The 19,725-nt window shown below is 42.2% G+C and overlaps 1 protein-coding gene across 1 annotated transcript in view; it reads left to right on the top strand.

The window, feature by feature from the left end:
* il1rl2 (interleukin 1 receptor-like 2) overlaps positions 1–19,122 on the top strand; it is a 40,639-nt gene extending 21,517 nt beyond the window's left edge. Inside the window, exons 3-11 of the mRNA XM_024007357.2 lie at positions 7,078–7,297; positions 7,565–7,733; positions 14,601–14,778; positions 15,027–15,089; positions 15,184–15,319; positions 15,485–15,624; positions 15,826–15,969; positions 17,917–18,075; positions 18,167–19,122. Coding sequence (XP_023863125.1) covers positions 7,078–7,297; positions 7,565–7,733; positions 14,601–14,778; positions 15,027–15,089; positions 15,184–15,319; positions 15,485–15,624; positions 15,826–15,969; positions 17,917–18,075; positions 18,167–18,606 — 1,649 coding nt within the window. The 3' untranslated portion in view covers positions 18,607–19,122. The remainder of the gene's footprint in view (positions 1–7,077; positions 7,298–7,564; positions 7,734–14,600; positions 14,779–15,026; positions 15,090–15,183; positions 15,320–15,484; positions 15,625–15,825; positions 15,970–17,916; positions 18,076–18,166) is intronic.
* Positions 19,123–19,725: the final 603 nt, after the last annotated feature.

Here is a 19,725-nt window from a genome sequence, read left to right as displayed (position 1 = left end):
GGACAGAAGCGGAAAACAGAGGGAGAAATAGGGACTCTAATCAGAGGGCAAAATAGGGGACAGGTGTGAAAGAGTAAATGAGGTCGTTAGGAGAATGAGAAACCGCTGACGCACCCTAACGACGCAGCGAAACACGCACTCTCGTCGCACAGCGAAATAGGGGACCGGTGCGAGAGAGCAAACGAGGACGACAGGAGAAAGAGAAACCGCTGGGAGCAGGAACGGAACGATAGAGAGAGAGAGAGCGGGAGAGGGAGAGAGGGAGGAGGAGAGAGAGAGAGAAAGAGAAAGAACCTAATAAGACCAGCAGAGGGAAGCACAGGGACAAGACATGATAATCAATGACAAAACATGACACGTTCGATCGGGTTAAGGCCTAGGATCTGGCTGGGCCACTCACGAACATTCAGAAACTTGTCAGAAAGCCACTCCTGCGTTGTCTTGTGTGTGTGCTTAGGGTCGTTGTCCTGTTGGAAGGTGAACCATCGCCCCAGTCTGAGGTCCTGAGCGCTCTGGAGTAGTTTTTCATCAAGGATCTCTCTGCACTTTGCTCCATTCATCATTCCCTCAATCCTGATTTATCTCCCAGTCCCTTCCGCTGAAAAACATCCCCCCAGCATGATGCTGCCACTCCATGCTTCACCGTAGGGATGGTGCCAGACGTGACGCTTGGCATTCAGGCCAAAGAGTTCAATCTTGATTCCATCAGACCAGAGAAAGTGGACTCCTGCCTTTTGGCTGACCCATATGAGGTATGGCTGGGTGAAAAAGGAGTTGTTTACTGTTGAATCGGTGAAGGTAACCCGAAGTGGACTTGTGATTATTTTTTGTGTTCCTTCCACCCAGAAGGAGCGGGTGCTCCACGCCATAAGACTGGGGAAAATACCTGTTACTTGCTTTGCTCTCAGGAACAGGGTGCCATTGAAAGGATATATTTCTTTATTATATTTGTGTATTGTCTAAAAACCTAAATACAATAATACAAAAAAGAAATTAGTGATTACTGGAGTAGTGGTGAGGGTGGATCAACTGATAAATGGAGATAAAAATGGAGATGGGGTGTCGAAGTAGATTGATGTCAAGTGCAAACAGAGTGAGCCAAGCGCCAGACTGAGTTCTAGAGGTGAAATGGAAGTGAATGAGGGCGAGTTAAGTGAGGTTTAAGTTGTGGTGAAGATCTTGGAACCCGAGCCTAGTATCAATGGAAATGATAAAGAAGAATTTGGTCCAGTAGGAGTGACATTTTTTGGAGGATGTGGATCTTTGCCTTTCGGTGGATCCATTTGTGGTTTCAAGGTGGGTGGGAAAGGAGTTGGGTGCAAGTGAATCAGTGAAGGTAACCTATACTGGACTTGAGGACGCGGGCGCTCCGTTTCACGCAACTTGAGTCAAGATCTATTTCTTGTTTTGCTCTTAGGAACAGGGTGCCATTAAAATTAGTCATTTCTGGTGTATCGTTAAGTGTGGAGGTGGAGCAATTGAAGTTGAAGATTCCAGGTGTTTGTGAGTCTTTACCCGACAAAGTCATGTTAGGATATATCAGTTATCCTTTTAGAGCTTTTGGGACTAATCCACTGCACTGTTTCCGGTGCAACGTTTATGGTCATGTCGCAGCAGTTTGTAGGAGGGAGATTCCAAGATGGGAAGTGTGGGAAGTGTGCAGGAGGGTATGAGATAGAGGATTGTGTAGTTTCGGTGGATAAAATTGTGTGTCAACTGTAAGGGTGCCCATGTTGCTGTGGATTGGAAGTGTCAGGTGTGAGAGTGGTTGGCTGAGGAGGCTAGAGTCGGAGTAGTGCAGGAGGTGTCGTATGCTGAGGCAGTGAAGAAAGTAGAGGAGGATGGGTCAAAGGTGAGGGATCCTGAGAGGATCCCTGTGAGTAGTAGATCTGTGCCAGCACTGAGGGATAAGCAAATGAGTGATATATGCGTTTTAGCATTTTTAGTAATGGTTATCTACTGTACCGCAGAAATGGAATGTAAATCTCAGAAAATAGATGTTTTGGTGGCAGCTGCAGGGAAGTATTTGGGTATACAAGATTTGACTTCAGAAGAGTTAGTTTGTGTTGTGTGGTGGTGGCCTGTCCTCCCAGGTTGTTGGCATGGTGCAGGAGCAGATCGGGTCAAAGTAGTTTTGTTAGCTTTATATTGTTTGTTTGTTTGCCATGTTCTGCTATGTAGCCATTGATACAGCTTCGGCCTACCATGCCGCATGCTATTGCACCCCCTTTCTGGCCATTTATTGTTAACTCCTGCTATATTTATGCATAGCTTTACCTTTACCCATTTATATGCATTGATTATTGTCATTAACAGACAATTTAATTATGTATGTTCATTGCTGTTATTGACAGTTATTATTTGCACCTCTCTGTCTACTTTTTAGATAATCCATACTCCATACAAAGCCAACGAATTCTCAATAAGTCTAACATCAACAACTTTCAATCATTCCCTGCCATGTATCATCTCCATTATCTGAATCTGTAAAGGCTCTTAAACTTAACTGCATCTCTGCACTCTAACTGGAGTCCCACAGTAGATGGGCATCACCACAATCTTGTATCTGAGCAATATTGTGTGACAGGCTAGGAACCAAATTTTAGGGGAGAACATGCAGGAAATGTATACAATGGAAAGGGGGATACCTAGTCAGTTGTACAACTGAATGCCTTCAACTGAAATGTTGGCAGAGTTGGCTTCTTTCCAGCAGGATCCAGGGATGTTAAGTGTAAAGATTGTGATTTTTATGGCAATGGTGATCAATGTCACAGATAAAGTGGAGGGAAATTCCAGGAAGAAGAACATTATTGTGGATTCGGCAGAGCGGTTACTGGGACTAAAATATGTGTGTGTGTGTGTGTGTGTGTGTGTGTGTGTGTGTGTGTGTGTGTGTGTGTGTGTGTGTGTGTAGACTGTATGGCGTCGTTGCTGTTTTATTTCTGTGAGCAACCATTTTGTGACCATGCTGTCTTGAAGAAATGTTTGAGGTGTGGTCGATTGTTCATAATGGTATGTGCTGTTTGACCATCAGTGAGTTTATTCATGTCACAATATTCGAGATGTTCATTATGTAAAGCCACTGCAATAATGTCCTTTTGGTTTCATTCAGTTTGTTTGGAGAGGCTTTGCTGGTTTGAGGTCCAGGCATTTTATTGGCAGCGCCCTCCAGTACCTGCCTCTACAGTTTCCCTTTAATGGGCCTTGAACCTGTCTTACGTTTAGATGTTACAGTTGTAATCAAATGTTTATATTTTTGCTAAGGTGTTGTCTGGTCTGTCCCATTGCTCAGAACTGTTGACCCAACTTAATAGGCGGCCTGTCACACACCTGTGTTAGCAGGTGTTACTACAGTCATGTCCGCAAAAACACTTCAGCAAATACCACAGTCATGTCTGCAAAAAACACTTCAGCAAATACTACAGTCATGTCTGCAAAAAACACTTCAGCAAATACTACAGTCATGTCTGCAAAAACACTTCAGCAAATACTACAGTCATGTCCGCAAAAACACTTCAGCAAATACTACAGTCATGTCTGCAAAAAACACTTCAGCAAATACTACAGTCATGTCTGCAAAAACACTTCAGCAAATACTACAGTCATGTCTGCAAAAAACACTACAGTTATTACTACGGTAAAGTCTGCAAAAACACAACACTTTACTTTGGAATTGAGCTCACTAATTCAACCATTTTGAATAGAGAAAAGGAATCATTCTCCTGTTTTGTGTTACTGTGTGTATCGCAATGAGCATGGAAAAAAGAAAGAAAACCAGAGAATTATCTGAGGAGGTCCGACACAAGGTTGTAGCCAAGCGTGGACAATCTCAAGTCTACAGAGACCTTGCTTTTCCTGTTTCCACTGTATGTAATGTTGGCCCATGCCACTGTAACCAACCTCCCTGGATGTGGCAGCAAGAGAAGTTGATGGAAGATTGCAGCAAAGGATTGTTTGAATGGCGGAGAAGCATCTCGGTCAACTGACACCCAGATTCAAGCTGACCTTCAGACACAATGTACAACAGTTTCAACTCGCACCATCCGTAACCAACTCAATGAAAGGGAGTTATATGGTAGGAGACCCAGGAGGTCCCCACTGCTGAGAGAAAGACATAAGAAAGCCCAACTGCAATTTGCCAAAACACCTGAACATGCCAAAATCCTTCTGGGAGAATGTCCTGTGGACTGAGACCAAATTAGAGCTTTATGGTAAAGCACACCATCTCTATGTTTACAAAAAACAATATTAATCCTTCAAAGAAAATACCACCTTCCCTATAGTCAAACATGCAGGAGGTTCAGTGATGTTTTGAAATTGCTTTGCTGGCATCATGAAATCAGGAGAATACCAAGGCATTTTGGAGGCATTGTGGAGTGCAATGTCAGACCAAGTGTCAGAAAGCTGGGTCTCCATCAAATGTCATGGGTCTTCCAGCATGACAATGAGCCCAAACACACCCACCAAAGGTTCAAGACAAAATGCTGGACTGTTCTGAAGTGGCCAGCAATGAGTCCAGATCTAAATCCCATTGAAAACATGTGGAGAAGGCACTCTTCAAATCTGGGAGAACTGCAGCAGTTTGCACAAGAGAAGTGGGCCAAACTACCAGTACAGAGGTGCAGGAAACTCATCAATGGCTATAGGAAGCGCTGGATTGCAGTTATCTTGACCAAAGGATGTGCTACCAAATATTAAGTCTAGGGTGTCAATTTTGTCAATGCCATTTGTTAATTTTCTGATTTAAATGGATATATTAAGTTCTGAATCAAAAACAAAGGTTCTGTAATATTAATAGTGAAATAAACAGTTGTGGAGACCAAATACTTAGTTCAATTTTAACTTTTTTTAGGGAACATTGTGAGTAACTTGAAAAAAGTAAAGTCAGCAAAAACACTACAATGAATAATATAGTAAACTGCAATCATGTCTTCAAAAATGTTAGTGAATACTATAATATACTACAGTCATGTTCGCAAAAACACTACAGCAATTACTACAGTACAGTGGTTCCCAACCCTTTTCAGTTATTGTACCACCAACTGAATGTTGCTCTGTCCGGAGTACCCCTGAAGTACCCCCTTGTGCATTTTAGCAGTAGGCCTATGGTCTCATGTGTCTTCTCAAGTACCCCCTGTGGATAGGCCAAGCACCATCCTAGTACCCCTGGTTGGGAACCACTATTATATTATACTACAGTCATGTCCTCAAAAACACTACAGTGAATACTACAGTAAAGTCCGCAAAAACACCACAGTGAACACTAATATTCTACAGTCATGTCCGCAAAAACACTTCAGTAAATACTACAGTATACTACAGTTATGTTCGCAAAAACACTACAGTGAATACTATAGTCATGTCCACAAAAACACTACAGTAAAGTGCACAAAATCACTGCAGTGAAAGTATAGTATAAAAATATAGTAATACTACAGTATTTAGACCTATAGTATTTTTTTCATGTAGGATCATTCTAATGGTTTATCCTTAACCAACTGTTGCTTGCTATGATCTGTATTATGCTTTGTAAAAGCCCTAGCATCCAAAATAAGGTATGGCTATATAGTGTTCCCTATGTTCACTTATTAAGCAGTAGTGGAAAAAGTACCCAATTGTCATACTTGCGTAAAACTATAGATACCTTAGTAGAAAATGACCCAAGTAAAAGTGAAAGTCACCCAGTAAAATACTAGGCTTACTTGAGAAAGTCTAAAAGTATTTGGTTTTAAATACACTTAAGTATCAAAAGTAAAAGTAAATCCTTTCAAAGTCCTTATATTACGCAAACCAGATTTAATTTCCTATTTTATTTATGGATAGCCAGTGGCATACTCAGACATTTACAAACGAAGCATGTGTTTACTGATCAAATCAAAGGCAGAAGTGATGACCTCGGTGTACGTTCTCTTGATAAGTGTGTGAATTGGAAAGTGAGTGAATCCTGTCTTGCTAAGAACTTGAAATGTAACGAGTACTTTTGGGTGTCAGGGAAAAGATATGTGAGTAAAAAGTACATATTTTCTTTAGGAATGTAGTGGAGTAAAATTAAAGGTTGCCCAAAAGAAGTACAGATACCCATAAAACGACTTAAGTTGTACCTCAAAGTATTTTTACCCAGTTACATTACACCACTGTTATTAAGCACTCAGGCTCCCGAGTGGTGTAGCACTCTAAGGCACTGCATCTCAGTGCAAGAAGCGGCACTGCAGTCCCTGGTTCAAATCCAAGCTGCATCACATCTGGCTGTGATTGGGAGTCCCATAGGGTGGTGCACAAATGGCTGGGTTAGGCCATCATTGTAAATAATAATTTGTTCTTAAATGACTTGCCTAGTTAAATAAAAGGTAATAAAAAGCTCTTATCAGTAACTTGTACATAAATTATTTAATTTTTCAAGGCTTTATTAAAATTTTCAAAGGTGGGGCTTTAATTTAGGTGTGTAAAATGGTGTAATATGTTTGATTTGACTGTTTCTGTCATGGGAGACAGGTGGTATTATGCTGTCTTTCTTTCTCTCTCTACCCCCCTCTCCTCTTCCCCCCTCACTGTTGAGTTTTGAAAGGCTCTCTTAAATGTTTGTCTTCTTCTATACATCCTGTCTCCCTAAATGGGGTCAAAATCTGAAATGTGCGTCAGAAGAAAGGCTGATTGGTTTGCCCTTCTTTTTATGCATGTAGACGGATATTGCAAACAATAAGGTCAAGCAACCTCTTAAAGTGTAACAGCAGCAGTTTCATTTCCTGCTTGGGGTGCCTTGAAAAGTGCTCTACATTGGTATTTTACTGTCAATGCTCAATATAGATTTGCTCTAGCATAGATAGCCACTGATGAAGAGTAGTAGCTAACGGGGATTTGGTCAGGACCCACTGGAGGGTCACAGCTGATGGTTTGTGGGTTGCAGCTGACTGGCCATCGGGTTCCAGTTTTTTCAGCTAGTCATATAGTGCTAGACCTCAAGCCTATACTGTTTTAAGTACTCCTGTCCTCCTCCTTCTAAATTGCCCCTGAGGGAATTGATGGTCGTATTGAGTTGACATAAACCAGTAACAACAACCTCTTCATTGTGTCATCCAGAACACCAGGGGGCCGTAGAGGTCCACCACATCAGTGCAGGTCACTTCGTCCAGCTGAAGTGTAGTGATGACGATGACACTGAGGACCGAACCACTGTGACCTGGAGTAGAGGGGGGAACCAGACCCTTAACATGACCTCTGGGGTGGAGGTCAGAGGGGAGGTTCTGTGGTTTCTACCAACCGACACCTCCCATAACGGACACTACACTTGTGAGAGCAAGTAAGAAACCTCTCTAGGTTACTGTATGTAGTTGAGAAAATGACTTTGTTAAAGCATATCAGATATTTTAGTTCCTAAAGTGATTTCAAGAATGTTTGGAGATAATTCCAATATCGCACACAGATTGAATCAGGATGATTGGTATGAATCAGTCTTCACTTTCCAGATCCTAAATGTATTAATGTCTCACATTAATAATTCTCAACATTATTGTTTCAATAGTAAATGGAGAGCGCTGGTCATATGTTCATGTGTGTTATGACACAGGTACCCCAATGGATCGTGGGAGATGAAGTTTGTGTTGTCTGTGGACCCTGGGCCCTGTCCTGTCCCAGCTGAGAACAGGGCTGTATCCCAGGGGATGAGTGAAGTGGTGTTCTGCAGACAGCAGGATGTCCTCGGTCTAGACCCCACAGCACACATCCAATGGTTCAAGGTAAGAGCAGACGCCCATCTAGACATACCCGTGCCATAAGGCCTGCATTACAATGTCATAGTAATGACATAACAGATATCATGAACAATCATAAGAGCTGACATCAGCTTATGACAACGGGCATGATACCTTGTGTCATTGCTGTCAAGTACTCAAAATTGGTAATAGAAAAAAACATTGAAAACATTTGGGATAATTAGATAGGATTGCGTGAGCTAACTTTGACATACTATTCCAAGATGGCATAGCAGTCAGACGTCCTTTGTCCTCGTCTTGTCGTGTCCCGTGTAACGTTATATATATATTTACATCTTTCTTCGCATATCTTTTACAAATTTTATTTTCCAAAAACTCAACTTCAAAACACTCTCCTGCAACCCGCCTCACCAATAAAAAAAGGTATTATTTACCTCAAATCTGAACTCCACAATAGAAGCTAACCAGAAGCTAACCAGAAGCTAGCCAGTTTACTTGCTAACGTTAGTATTCAGCTAATCACGGTTTGTGGTCATCAGCTATCCTTTAGCTCGAAAAGCTATCGCCAGTTTTGTACAACTCAGACCAGAACATACCGGACCTATTTTTCTCTCCATATCCCCGGATTTCAACCGCAAGCTCTGGACATTTACACCTGGATCTCGCAGCTAGCTAGCTGCTAGCCGTGTGATTATTGGCTTACGTCGATCCCGGAGCAAACATCAATTATTCCGGAGCTAGCCAGCTGAAGAGTTCCATCAGCCACTCCTGGGCTACAATCACCTATCCGGACCCGTTTTACTGCCGATGCGGAGCCCCACCGGGCCTTCACGACTGGACTACCGACGTTATCTGCCCGAGGGAATTATCCAACTGGCCACTCCATCGCAACGTTACCTGAACGCTCATCTGCGGCCCGCTAATCGTTAGCTGTCTTATCGGCTGCTATCTGAATAGGTGTATCGGACAATTTTTCTTGGGTCACTATAACTATATCTATTTTGCCAACTGGATTGATCCCCTCTACCACACAGAACCCCACTAATCTACCGTCGGAAACGCACGAGGTGGCTAAAAACAGACCTCCATCCTATGCTAGCTTGCTACCGATGGCCCAGCTAGCTGTCTGAATCACCGTTACCCCAACCAACCTCACTACTCACTGGACCCTTATGATCACTCGACTAAGCATGCCTGTCCTTAAAACTTCTTGACGCACGGATCCCTTTAGCGGGATCATTTTCATCAACAACCGCTGAATTGCAGAGCGCCAAATTCAAAAACATTTGCTAAAAATATTTGTATTCATGAAATCACAAGTGCAATATAGCAAAACACAGCTTAGCTTGTTGTTAATCCACCTGTCGTGTCAGATTTAGAAAATATGCTTTACAGCGAAAGCAATCGTCATCAAGGGTTGACGAAAATTCCAAATAGTATCCGTAAAGTTCGTAGAAACATGTCAAACGTTTTTAATAATCAATCTTCAGGTTGTTTTTAACATAAATTATCGATAATATTTCAACCGGACTGTAAACTATTCAATACAAGAGAGAAAGAAAATGTTTAGCTACCAGTGTCGCGTGCATGAACTAATGGAAGGACATTCAGCTATCCACTTTTTCAGAATAAAAGCTTGAAACTATGTCTAAAGACTGTTCACACCCTGTGGAAGCCATAGGAAAAGGAATCTGGTTGATATCCCTTTAAATGGACGAAAGGCAGGCAATGGAACAGTGATTTTTCAAAATAAGAGGCACTTCCGGGTTGGATTTCCTTAGGTTTTCGCCTGCAAAATCAGTTCTGTTATACTCACAGACAATATTTTGACGGTTTTGGAAACTTTAGAGTGTTTTCTATCCTACTCTGTCAATTATGTGCATATTCTAGCATCTGGACCTGAGAAATAGGCAGCTTACATTGGGAACGTTATTTTTCCAAACATAAAAATTCTGCCCCCTAGCTTCAAGATTATTAAKGTCAATATGCCTTGTCCATTGCTGTGCTGATTAGTGTTTATTGGCTTATTTCACTGTAGAGCCTCTAGCCCTGCTCATTATACCTTATCCAACCTTTCAGTTCCACCACCCACACATGCGATGACATCACCTGGTTTCAATGATGTTTCTAGAGACAATATCTCTCTCATCATCACTCAATACCTAGGTTTACCTCCACTGTATTCACATCCTACCATACCTTTGTCTGTACATTATWCCTTGAAGCTATTTTATYGCCCCCAGAAACYTCCTTTTACWCTCTGTTCYRGACGTTCTAGACGACCAATTCTCATAGCTTTTAGCCGTACCCTTATCCTACTCCTCCTCTGTTCCTCTGGTGATGTAGAGGTGAATCMAGGCCCTGCAGTGCCTAGCTCCACTCCTATTCCCCAGGCGCTCTCTTTTGATGACTTCTGTAAACGTAATAGCCTTGGTTTCATGCATGTTAACATTAGAAGCCTCCTCCCTAAGTTTGTTTTATTCACTGCTTTAGCACACTCTGCCAACCCGGATGTTCTAGCCGTGTCTGAATCCTGGCTTAGGAAGACCACCAAAAATTCTGAAATCTCCATTCCTTACTACAACATTTTCAGACAAGATAGAACGGCCAAAGGGGGCGGTGTTGCAATCTACTGCAAAGATAGCCTGCAGAGTTCTGTCCTACTATCCAGGTCTGTACCCAAGCAATTTGAACTTCTACTTTTAAAAATCCACCTCTCTAACAACAAGTCTCTCACCGTTGCCGGCCTGCTATAGACCACCCTCTGCCCCCAGCTGTGCTCTGGACACCATATGTGAACTGATTGCCCCCCATCTATCTTCAGAGCTCGTGTAGCTAGGCGACCTAAACTGGAACATGCTTAACACCCCAGCCATCCTACAATCTAAACTTGATGCCCTCAATCTCACACAAATTATCAATGAACCTACCAGGTACCACCCCAAAGCCGTAAACACGGGCACCCTCATAGATATCATCCTAACCAACTTGCCCTCTAAATACACCTCTGCTGTTTTCAACCAAGATCTCAGYGATCACTGCCTCATTGCCTGCATCCGTAATGGGTCAGAGGTCAAACGACCTCCACTCATCACTGTCAAACGCTCCCTGAAACACTTCAGCGAGCAGGCCTTTCTAATCGACCTGGCCGGGGTATCCTGGAAGGATATTGATCTCATCCCGTCAGTAGAGGATGCCTGGTTATTTTTTTTAAATGCCTTCCTCACCATCTAAATAAGCATGCCCCATTCAAGAAATGTAGAACCAGGAACAGATATAGCCCTTGGTTCTCTCCAGACCTGACTGCCCTTAACCAACAGAAAAACATCCTATGGCGTTCTGCATTAGCATCGAACAGCCCCCGTGATATGCAACTTTTCTGGGAAGCTAGAAACCAATATACACAGGCAGTTAGAAAAGCCAAGGCTAGCTTTTTCAAGCAGAAATTTGCTTCCTGCAACACAAACTCAAAAAAGTTCTGGGACACTGTAAAGTCCATGGAGAATAAGAACACCTCCTCCCAGCTGCCCACTGCGCTGAGGACAGGAAACACTGTCACCACCGATAAATCCACTGTAATTGAGAATCTCAATAAGCATTTTTCTACGGCTGGCCGTGCTTTCCACCTGGCTACCCCTACCCCGGTCAACAGCACTGCACCCCCCACAGCAACTCGCCCAAGCCTTTCCCATTTCTCCTTCTCCCAAATCCAGTCAGCTGATGTTCTGAAAGAGCTGCAAAATCTGGACCCCTACAAATCAGCCGGGCTAGACAATCTGGACCCTTTCTTTCTAAAATGATCTGCCGAAATTGTTGCAACCCCTATTACTAGCCTGTTCAAACTCTCTTTCGTGTCGTCTGAGATTCCCAAAGATTGGAAAGCAGCTGCGGTCATCCCCCTCTTCAACGGGTGGGACACTCTTGATCCAAACTGCTACAGACCTATATCTATCCTACCCTGCCTTTCTAAGGTCTTCGAAAGCCAAGTCAACAAACAGATTACCGACCATTTCGAATTCCACCATACCTTCTCTGCTATGCAATCTGGTTTTAGAGCTGGTCATGGGTGCACCTCAGCCACGCTCAAGGTCCTAAACGATATCCTAACCGCCATCGATAAGAAACAATACTGTGCAGCCGTATTCATTGACCTGGCCAAGGCTTTCGACTCTGTCAATCACCACATCCTCATCGGCAGACTCGACAGCCTTGGTTTCTCAAATGATTGCCTCGCCTGGTTCACCAACTACTTCTCTGATAGAGTTCAGTGTGTCAAATCGGAGGGCCTGTTGTCCGGGCCTCTGGCAGTCTCTATGGGGGTGCCACAGGGTTCAATTCTTGGACCGACTCTCTTCTCTGTATACATCAATGATGTCGCTCTTGCTGCTGGTGAGTCTCTGATCCACCTCTACGCAGACTACACCATTCTGTATACTTATGGCCCTTCTTTGGACACTGTGATAACAACCCTCCAGACGAGCTTCAATGCCATACAACTCTCCTTCCGTGGCCTCCAATTGCTCTTAAATACAAGTAAAACTAAATGCATGCTCTTCAACCGATCGCCGCCTGCACCTGCCCGCCCGTCCAACATCACTACTCTGGACGGTTCTGACTTAGAATATGTGGACAAATACAAATACCTAGGTGTCTGGTTAGACTGTAAACTCTCCTTCCAGACTCACATCAAACATCTCCAATACAAAGTTAAATCTAGAATCGGCTTCCTATTTCGCAACAAAGCATCCTTCACTCATGCTGCCAAACATACCCTTGTAAAACTGACCATCCTACCGATCCTCGACTTCGGCGATGTCATTTACAAAATAGCCTCCAATACCCTACTCAATAAATTAGATGCAGTCTAATTTATTGAGTAGTGCCATCCGTTTTGTCACCAAAGCCCCATATACTACCCACCACTGCGACCTGTACACTCTCGTTGGCTGGCCCTCGCTTCATACTCGTCGCCAAACCCACTGGCTCCAGGTCATCTACAAGACCCTGCTAGGTAAAGTCCCCCCTTATCTCAGCTCGCTGGTCACCATAGCAGCACCCACCTGTAGCACGCGCTCCAGCAGGTATATCTCTCTGGTCACCCCCAAAACCAATTCTTCCTTTGGCCGCCTCTCCTTCCAGTTCTCTGCTGCCAATGACTGGAATGAACTACAAAAAAATAAGTGGAAACACTTATCTCCCTCACTAGCTTTAACTTCTTGTGGCTGCAGGGGCAGTATTGAGTAGCTTGGATGAAAGGTGCACAGAGGTGCCCAGAGTAAACGGCCTGCTCCTCAGTCATAGTTGCTAATATATGCATATTATTATTAGTATCCAATTAGTATTGGATAGAAAACTCTCTGAAGTTTCTAAAACTGTTTTAATTATGTCTGTGAGTATAACAGAACTCATATGGCAGGCAAAAACCTGAGAAAAAATCCAAACAGGAAGTGGAAATTCTGAGGCTGTTCGATTTTCAACCAAGATCCCATTGAAATCACAGCGAGATGTGAATGAGTTTTCACTTTCTACGGCTTCCACTATATGTCAACAGTCTGTAGAACTTTGTCTGATGCCTCTACTGTGAAGGGGGGCCGAATGAGAGGGAAATTAGTCAGGTCTGCCATGACCTGACCATGCTTTCACCATGCGCGTTCACATGAGAGGGAGCTCTGTTCCATCCTCATCTGAAGTCAATGTAATTCTCCGGTTGGAACGTTATTCAAGATTTATGTCAACAACATTCTAAAGATTGATTCAATACATCGTTTGACATGTTTCTACTGACTGTTACTGAACTTTTGGACATTTCGTCAGCTTTTGGGGAACGCGCTTCGTGACTTTGGAATTGTTTACCAAACGAGCTAACAAAAGTAGCTAATTGGACATAAATAACGGACATTATCGAACAAATCAAGCATTTATTGTGGACCTGGGATTCCTGGGAGTGCATTCTGATGTAGATCATCAAAGGTAAGGGAATATTTATCATGTAATTTCTGGTTTCTGTTGACTCCAACATGGCGGCTAATTTGACTATTGTTCTGAGCGCCGTCTCAGATTATTGCATGGTTTGCTTTTTCCGTAAAGTTTTTTTGAAATCTGACACAGCGGTTGCATTAAGGAGAGGTATATCTATAATTCCATGTGTATAACTTGTATTATCATCTACATTTATGATGAGCATTTATGTTGAATCGATGTGGCTATGCAAAATCACTGGATGTTTTTGGAACTAGTGAACGTAACACGCCAATATGAACTTCATCAAACAAAACATACATGTATTGTGTAACATGAAGTCCTATGAGTGTCATCTGATGAAGATCATCAAAGGTTAGTGATTCATTTTATCTCTATTTGTGCTTTTTGTGACTCCTCTCTTTGGCTGGAAAAATGGCTGAATTGTTCTGTGAGTTGGTGGTTACCTAACATAATTGTTTGTGGTGCTTTCGCTGAAAAGCCTATTTGAAATCGGACACTTTGGTGAGATTAACAACAAGATTCCCTTTAAAATGGTATAAGACACATGTATGTTTGAGGAATTTTAATTATGAGATTTCTGTTGTTTGAATTTGGCGCCCTGCACTTTCACTGGCTGTTGTCATATCGATCTCATTACCGGGATTGCAGCCCTAAGAAGTTTAAGCACCAGCTGTCAGAGCAGCTCACAGATTACTGCACCTGTACATACATTTTTCTACTGTGTTATTGATTGTATGTTTGTTTTACTCCATGTGTAACTCTGTGTTGTTGTATGTGTCGAACTGCTTTGCTTTATCTTGGCCAGGTCGCAATTGTAAATGAGAACTTGTTCTCAACTTGCCTACCTGGTTAAATAAAGGTGACATAAAATAAATAAATAAAATACAGCATCTCTGATGGGATGTGCAGGACTGTAGTCCTGTCGACAAGCATGGAGAGACGATCATTGAAGAAGATTGTCCGAAGAGGCTCCGGTTGGTCAATGCTACTGAGAGCCATGCTGGAGTTTATACCTGCCTGGTAGAGTTCTCTCTGCAGGGGAGAAACTACACCGCCACCCACAGCACTCAGCTCAAAGTCAACAAAGGTAAAGCTAAACCTCCTTTTCACTTCTATGCCGTGAGCATATATTTCTTCTCACCACACTTTCTGTTGCTGCAACCGAGAGTGAAATTGTAAATTGTTTATATTTTCCATTTATTTGTTATTCTCTGTTTGTTACAATTAGGTGATTTGTAACTTTTTAAGGATTGGAGCATTTCTGTTTACCTGTACGTTATCGATACGGCTTTGTTTGACTATCTTGCCATACCTGTGTGGTCTTTGTATTGGCAGAAAAAGTCCTGTTGAATCCCCAAGTAACCTATCCCAGAAAAGAAACCGTTACGGTTGAAACAGGTGAGAAATGATGACATCATGCTTTTTCGTAGATAATACTAAAAAGGGCCATGACACAGCCACTGACTCAAGAGTGTTTTCTGTTTGACGGCAGGCTCAAGAGTAGAGCTGGTGTGTTCAGCGTTTCTGGGGGTCGGTGAAGGTACAGAGTCAGAGAGCTCTATGTTCTGGACGGTAGATGGAAGACATACTGACCACATAAAACAGCTCAACGTGACAAAGACAACAATGTGAGTACTCTTTTAAAACTGTAGTATACACTCTGTATCTCAGTCTGTGTGTTTGTGTGCGTGCTTGCGTGTGTGGGTACACATGCGTGTGCATGAGTATGTGTGTAGAGCTCTGTCCTACACTGTGACTGTGATCATCTCACTCTCTCACCACCTGAACCTCAGCCTTCATAGGAGTAGTGGGGTCTATGGCCGGTCCACTCTGTCTATCTATGAGGTCCGTCCTGAGTTCCTCAAYGTGACCATCAGCTGCATCGCCACGAACGCCCTGGGTCGGGACATAGGGTTTCTGTGGCTCCAACCAGGTAGGATCCCAAACACAGTCCTAAGTAACATGGAGGACTTCAAATCACCCATAAGAGTCTGTGTTTGAACAGGACGTTGGCCATGTCATTTGTGAGAGACTTGATTTAAGGTGCTGATATTGTTACAGTAACTTAGACTAGCTACTGTCAGTCAGCATATAATGTGATAACCTCTTCATAGCTCACTTCCTTCCTTTCTAGCCAATCAGAGTGGTTTCTACACATGCCTGTGTCTCTGCCTGGCCTTTTCTATGGTCGTTCTTGGAGTAGCGATGTGCTGCCTCTTTAAAGTGGACCTGGTGCTGGCCTATAGGAGACTGTGCCCCCTAGTGTCCAAAAAGAGAGGTGCGTAAACAGATCTTCCACGATCACAAAAGATTCCTGGCCTTAACTGGACCACCCATCCCGGATCCGGGATAACTGTCATCAGAAACGCTGACTAGCATAGCCTAGCCTAGCGCCACAGGGATATAATATAATTTCATGATATCACAAGTCCAATACAGCAAATGAAAGATAAACATCTTGTGAATCCAGCCAACATGTCYGATTTTTWAAATGTTTTACAGCGAAAACACAACATATATTTATGTTAGCTCACCACCATATCCCAAAAAACACAGCCATTTTTTCACAGCAAAGATAGCTTTCACAAAACCCACAAATAGAGATAAAATTAATCACTAACCTTTGAACAACTTCATCAGATGACAGTCATATGACATCATGTTATACAATACATTTATGTTTTGTTCGATTATGTGCATATTTATAGCACAAATCGTGGTTTTACATTGGCGCCATGTTCAGAAATGGCTCCAAAATAGCCAGAATAATTACAGAGAGCAATGTGAAATACAGAAATACTCATCATAAAACTTGATGAAAAATCATGTTGTACATATAATTAAAGATAAACATCTTGTGAATCCAGCCAACATGTCCAATTTTTTTAATGTTTACAGCGAAAACACAACATATATTTATGTTAGCTCACCACAATATCCAAAAACACACCGCCTTTTTTTCACAGCAAAGATAGCTTTCACAAAACCCACAAATAGAGATAAAATTAATCACTAACCTTTGAACAACTTCATCAGATGACAGCTTATGACATCATTTATACAATACATTTATGTTTTGTTCGATTGATGTGCATATTTCTAGCCACAAATCGTAGTTTTACATTGGCGCCATGTTCAGAAATGGCTCCAAAATAGCGAAAGTAATTACAGAGAATCACGTGAAATACAGAAATACTCATCATAAACTTTGATGAAAGATACATGTTTAACATATAATTAAAGATACACTGGTTCTTAATGCAACCGCTGTGTTAGATTTAAAAAATAACTTTAGTATAAAGCACAGCATGCAATAATCTGAGACAGCGCTCAGCCATTCTCCGCCATGTTGGAGTCAACAGAAATACGAAATTACATAAATATTCCCTTACCTTTGATGATCTTTCATCAGAATGCAGTGCCAGGAATCCTAGTTCCACAATAAATTGTTTTTTTGTTTTATAATGTCCATTACTTCTGTCGAATTAGCAACTTTGGCTAGCATGTGTAGTTCACGTGTCCATAGAACTTTACGCTAATGAACGAAAACTTCAAAAAGTGATATTACAAATCGAATAAACTGGTCAAACTCAGTTGAGAATCAATCTTCAGGATGTTTTTCTCATATATATCCAATAACGTCCCAGACGGAGCATTTCTTCATGTCTATCTAACGCATTGCAGACAAGGACATGACATTCCCATGCACATTCCCATGTGCATGGCCAAAAACTGGCAATATGCCTGACCTGTCACTCCAAAGGCTCTCATTCGGTCCCACATCAGGCTAGACGCTTCATTCCACGTTCTACTGCCTGTTGACATCTAGTGGAAGGCGTATGAAGTGCATACAGATCCATAAATATAAGGCAATTGAATAGGCGATGCCTTTCACAGCGACCCATTTCAGAATTTTCACTTCCTGTTTGGAAGTTTGCCTGCCATATAAGTTCTGTTTTACTCACAGATATAATTCAAACAGTTTTAGAAACTTCAGAGTGTTCTCTATCCAATAGTAATAATAATATGCATATCATATGATCTAGGACAGAGTACGAGGCCGTTTAATTTGGGCACCAATTCATCCAAAAGTGAAAATGTCGTCCCCTAGTCTTAAGAAGTTTTAAAGGTCTCTGGCCATTTTCTAAATATATATATTTATAATGGATAAAATGTTTATCTTCTCTTCTCCTCTCCGCTCCTCTTCTCCTCTTTACTTTTCCAGCACCAGATGGAAAGCTGTATGATGCCTATGTCAGTTATGTCCATGGTGATGGGTTGTCCAGGGCAGAGATGTTTGCTCTGCAGGTTCTACCTGAGGTGTTGGAGAGACGATACGGATACACACTTTTTGTCAGTGGCCGGGATGACCTCCCTGGGGAAGGTACACACACACACACACATTTTAATTGATGTGAATGTTGATCTACTGCATTGTCCCTGTTCACAAAATAAAGTCCTATGTTTCCCTGTAGCGATCCATGATGTCACCTCAGAGACAATGAGGAGAAGCAGACGACTCATCATCATCCTGTCAGCCCAGAGTGCATCCCCTCTACACCCCAAAATGGATCCTGAGGACCAGTTACCACTGCACCAGAGCCCGCAGGACCGCCCTTGCTACGACCAGCAGATTGGCCTGTACGACGCTTTGATCCAAAATGGCCTCCGGGTTGTCCTGGTGGAGATAGATGGCAAGGTGGACTACACTTCCCTGCCCAAGTCACTGCACTACATCAGGAGGAAGCAGGGAGCTCTGAGGTGGAGGAGGCCCAGCTCTGGAAAGAGCAGCTCTACTGCGTCCCCTAATGGCCACTTCTGGAAGTGTCTGAGATACCACATGCCCTTCAAGCCCAAAGGGGCTCTGAAACCGCAGCCAACACCTGGGATAAACTGTAGTATAGAACTGTATTAGTCATGTCTCTATTAGACATTATCTGACAATGTGTATATTGATGTATTCACATAGCTATTATGCCTATGGCTGGTGAGGCCAACCCTGATCCTGGAACCCTTGAATTATTGAAATATAGATTTTTTTTATATGTTTGAGATACCAATGTGATCGATTGTCCTAGGAATTGTGCAAGAGCACTTGTGCAAATTGAGAGGCGTTTTCTTGTAGCAATCCGGCCTACAAGAAACAGTTACAATCCTCCTGAATAGAGTTTTGCTAATTTTGCTCATACTTTGCTCATTCTAGTTCCAGTGTAATCGAGTGTCCTCTAAGAATTGTGCAAGAGCACTTGAGAGGCTTTTTCTAGCAATAACAGAGTTATTTGTGTAATGAGTCAGTGCAGTGGTACTGGTACAGCTGGCCTGGCGCTATGCTGTCTCAGTATAAACAGCATGGTCTCAACAAAGGTTTCCACTGATTTAGTAAGTATATTTTCAATTAAAGAAGTAATCTCTAAATGGTACAGTAACTACATCTGTTTTGTCTTGTTTTTATTGTATAACTACTGTACTTTATTAGTTCACTTTACACTGTACATTTGATAAATGATGAAATGTGATGAACTGGACTATTTTCTTCCAATAGTTCCATCAATAGTTGCTGAATATAATGATAGATATGGTTGAGACCTTTAAGTTAATGAAGTTTAATTAATGTTTGCCTCTGTGTGCATGTTTGAGGAAGAGTGTATGCTCTTGTGAATGCTGCATGTCAATTAAAAGTGTGTGTTTGATGGGTTAGATGAGTGATTCATTTATGAGAAATCATGAAACCATAATCTCTAACCAATACACCTCCCTAGAACTAAGAAGGTGTCATGAGGTTGTAGGATTAGATCACTGATGACTGTATGTAATTATTATCACCAGTAGTTTACACAGGAACAGCATGTATGTATTTGTATGTTGTATTTGTATTTATAATGGATCTGCCCAGGCAGCAGCTACTCTTCCTGGGGACTAGCAAAATTAAGGCAGTTATACAATTTTAAAAACATTACAACACATTCATAACAGATTTCACAACACACTGTGTGCCCTCAGACCCCTACTCCTCTACCACATATCTACAACACAA

This window comes from Salvelinus sp. IW2-2015, linkage group LG2 (genome assembly GCF_002910315.2).
Source record: "Salvelinus sp. IW2-2015 linkage group LG2, ASM291031v2, whole genome shotgun sequence".
Lineage (NCBI taxonomy): Eukaryota > Metazoa > Chordata > Actinopteri > Salmoniformes > Salmonidae > Salvelinus > Salvelinus sp. IW2-2015.
This window is presented reverse-complemented; position numbering and strand designations above follow the sequence as displayed.